The 2,216-nt window shown below is 58.3% G+C and overlaps 1 protein-coding gene across 1 annotated transcript in view; it reads left to right on the plus strand.

Moving 5' to 3' along the window:
- Positions 1–2,216, plus strand: part of XXYLT1 (xyloside xylosyltransferase 1) — an 8,521-nt gene that overhangs the window by 4,749 nt on the left and 1,556 nt on the right. The window contains exon 4 of the mRNA XM_015429071.1: positions 58–190. Coding sequence (XP_015284557.1) covers positions 58–190 — 133 coding nt within the window. The remainder of the gene's footprint in view (positions 1–57; positions 191–2,216) is intronic.

Genomic DNA, 2,216 nt, shown 5'->3' on the forward strand with positions numbered 1-2,216 from the left:
GGGGGGGAGCTGTGAGAGGTGGGGGTGGATCCCACCGCCCCTTCCTTTGTCTTCCAGAGATCTCGCGGATCATCCAGGTGGACCTGGACGTGGAGTATCGGACCAACATCCGGGAGCTGTTTGAAGAATTCGACAACTTCCCGGAAGGAGCCGTGATCGGCATCGCTCGGGAGATGCAGCCCGTCTACAGGTGCGTTCCCTCCCGGGGAGGGGGGGGGAGACAGAATCGACCCCGTGGGCTCCTGTGGGGCCCACCAAAGCGTGGTCAGCAGTCTTGCCCCACCCTCCGCACCTGGCTGGGATGCTTTCTCCCCCCCCCCAAAAAAAAGTCAAAGGTCCGGCCTGGAGAACGGCTGGATGGCGCCCTTTGCTCTGGGGAGTCCTCCTCTCCTTCCCCTAGTGAGGGGGAAGGGGCTCCTTAGAGGGGTCTCCTCTGTCCTTCTGTGGTGGAGGCCACGCCAAGTGAAGCTGAGCAAGCCACAGTCACGGTCCGGAAAAGGCCCGCCCTCCCCAATCCCCTCGTGGCCTTTTCTGGATGTTCCTTTTAAGGTGCAAGAAGGAAGGCAGATTACAACTGGGGGAGGTGCGGAGGAAGGGTGTGGTGACCCTCCCCAAGTGGCGCCGTGCTTCCTGCCCCACTGCAAGAACATCAGAGAGACGCCAGTGTTGGATCAGGCCAGAGGCCCATCCCGTCCAACACTCCGTGTCACACAGTGGCCAGAAATACCAGGGGCCATCAGGAGGTCCACCAGTGGGGCCAGAACACCAGAAGCCCTCCCACTGTTGCTCTTCCCCCCAAGCACCAAGAAGACAGAGCATCACTTGCCCCAGATTAGCCGCTATCTATACCTTGTGGCTCATAGCCACTGATGGACCTCTGCTCCATATGCCTATCTAATTCCCTCTTGAAGCCATCCGTGCTTATAGCCGCCACCACTTCCTGTGGCAATGAATTCCAAGTGTTAATCACTCTTTGGGTGAAGAAGTACTTCCTTTTATCCGTTCTGACCCGACCGCTCAGCAGTTTCATGGAGTGCCCACAAGGAGTTCTTGTCTTGTGAGAAAGGGAGAAAAGTACCTCTTTCTCTACCTGCTCTTTCCCATGCATAATCTTATAAACCTCAATCACACCCCCCCCCCCGAGGGCTCTCGGGGAACTCAAACATGACATTGTTGATCAGCCAACTGACAGCTAGTTTGGTGTAGTGGTTAGGAGAAGAAGAAGAAGAGATTGGATTCATACCCCATGGCCCTTCACTACCCAAGGGAGTCTCAGAGCGGCTCACAGACTCCTTCCCCTCCCCACAACAGACAGGCCCCCTGTGAGGCGGGTGGGGCTGAGAGAGCTCTGGACAGAAACGGCTCTTTCTCAAGAACAGCTCTTATCAGAGCTACGGCTTGCCCAAGGTCATCCAGCCAGGTGTGAGTGGAGGAGGAGTGGGGAATCAAACCCAGTTCACCCAGATTAGAGTCCGCACACTTAACCACCACACCAAACCGGCTCTCTAATCTGGGAGAACCAGCTTTGATTCCCCACTCCACCTCCACGTGCAGCTGCTGGATGACCTTGGGTCATTCACAAGTTCTCTCAGAGCAGTTCTCTCACGAATGCTTCTTTAGAGGTCTCTCAGCCCCACCCGCCTCACAGGGTGTCTGTGGAATGGAAGGGAGATTGTTGTAAGCCGCTGAAGGGTGGGGTATAAAGCCAATCTTCTTCTTCTCCTTGTAACTTGTTGTGAAAACCGACCTCTGTGCTGCACGACTGGAAAGTCGCAGGCATCGCCCTGGTCTTCAAGAACAGGCCCAGAGGGGGGGGGACCGGTTAGTGACAGGCGGGCCGAGCTACGGCTTGTTCCAGGTCAATTAGTACAGACTCTTATGAACGAGGGAACTGTGGGACGCTTTGAGGAAGCAAGCCCCAAGGGCCTGCGGGTAGGGGGTCGGTTCCCACTGGCATAATGGCGTGGAGGGGAGGGTGTGCACACGGTGCCTCCGCTTCTGTTCCCTGCGTCTCCTGGGCTGAGTCAGCCTTCCAAGGGGATCGGCCACTGGGCGGCTCACTTGTGGAGGGGCGTGGGCCTCCTCCGGCCACGGCGCCTGCTGCCGGCTGAGCTGTGGGGCAGCCTCTGTTGTCCAGCAACACACCACCTTCTGCCCGGCCCCTTCCAGACCGGCCGGCCTCCCAGGCCCAAGAGAGCGGGGGGGGGGGGGGAAGC

This window comes from Gekko japonicus, unplaced genomic scaffold (genome assembly GCF_001447785.1).
Source record: "Gekko japonicus isolate JY-2015 unplaced genomic scaffold, Gekko_japonicus_V1.1 scaffold1727, whole genome shotgun sequence".
In the NCBI taxonomy this organism is placed as follows: domain Eukaryota; kingdom Metazoa; phylum Chordata; class Lepidosauria; order Squamata; family Gekkonidae; genus Gekko; species Gekko japonicus.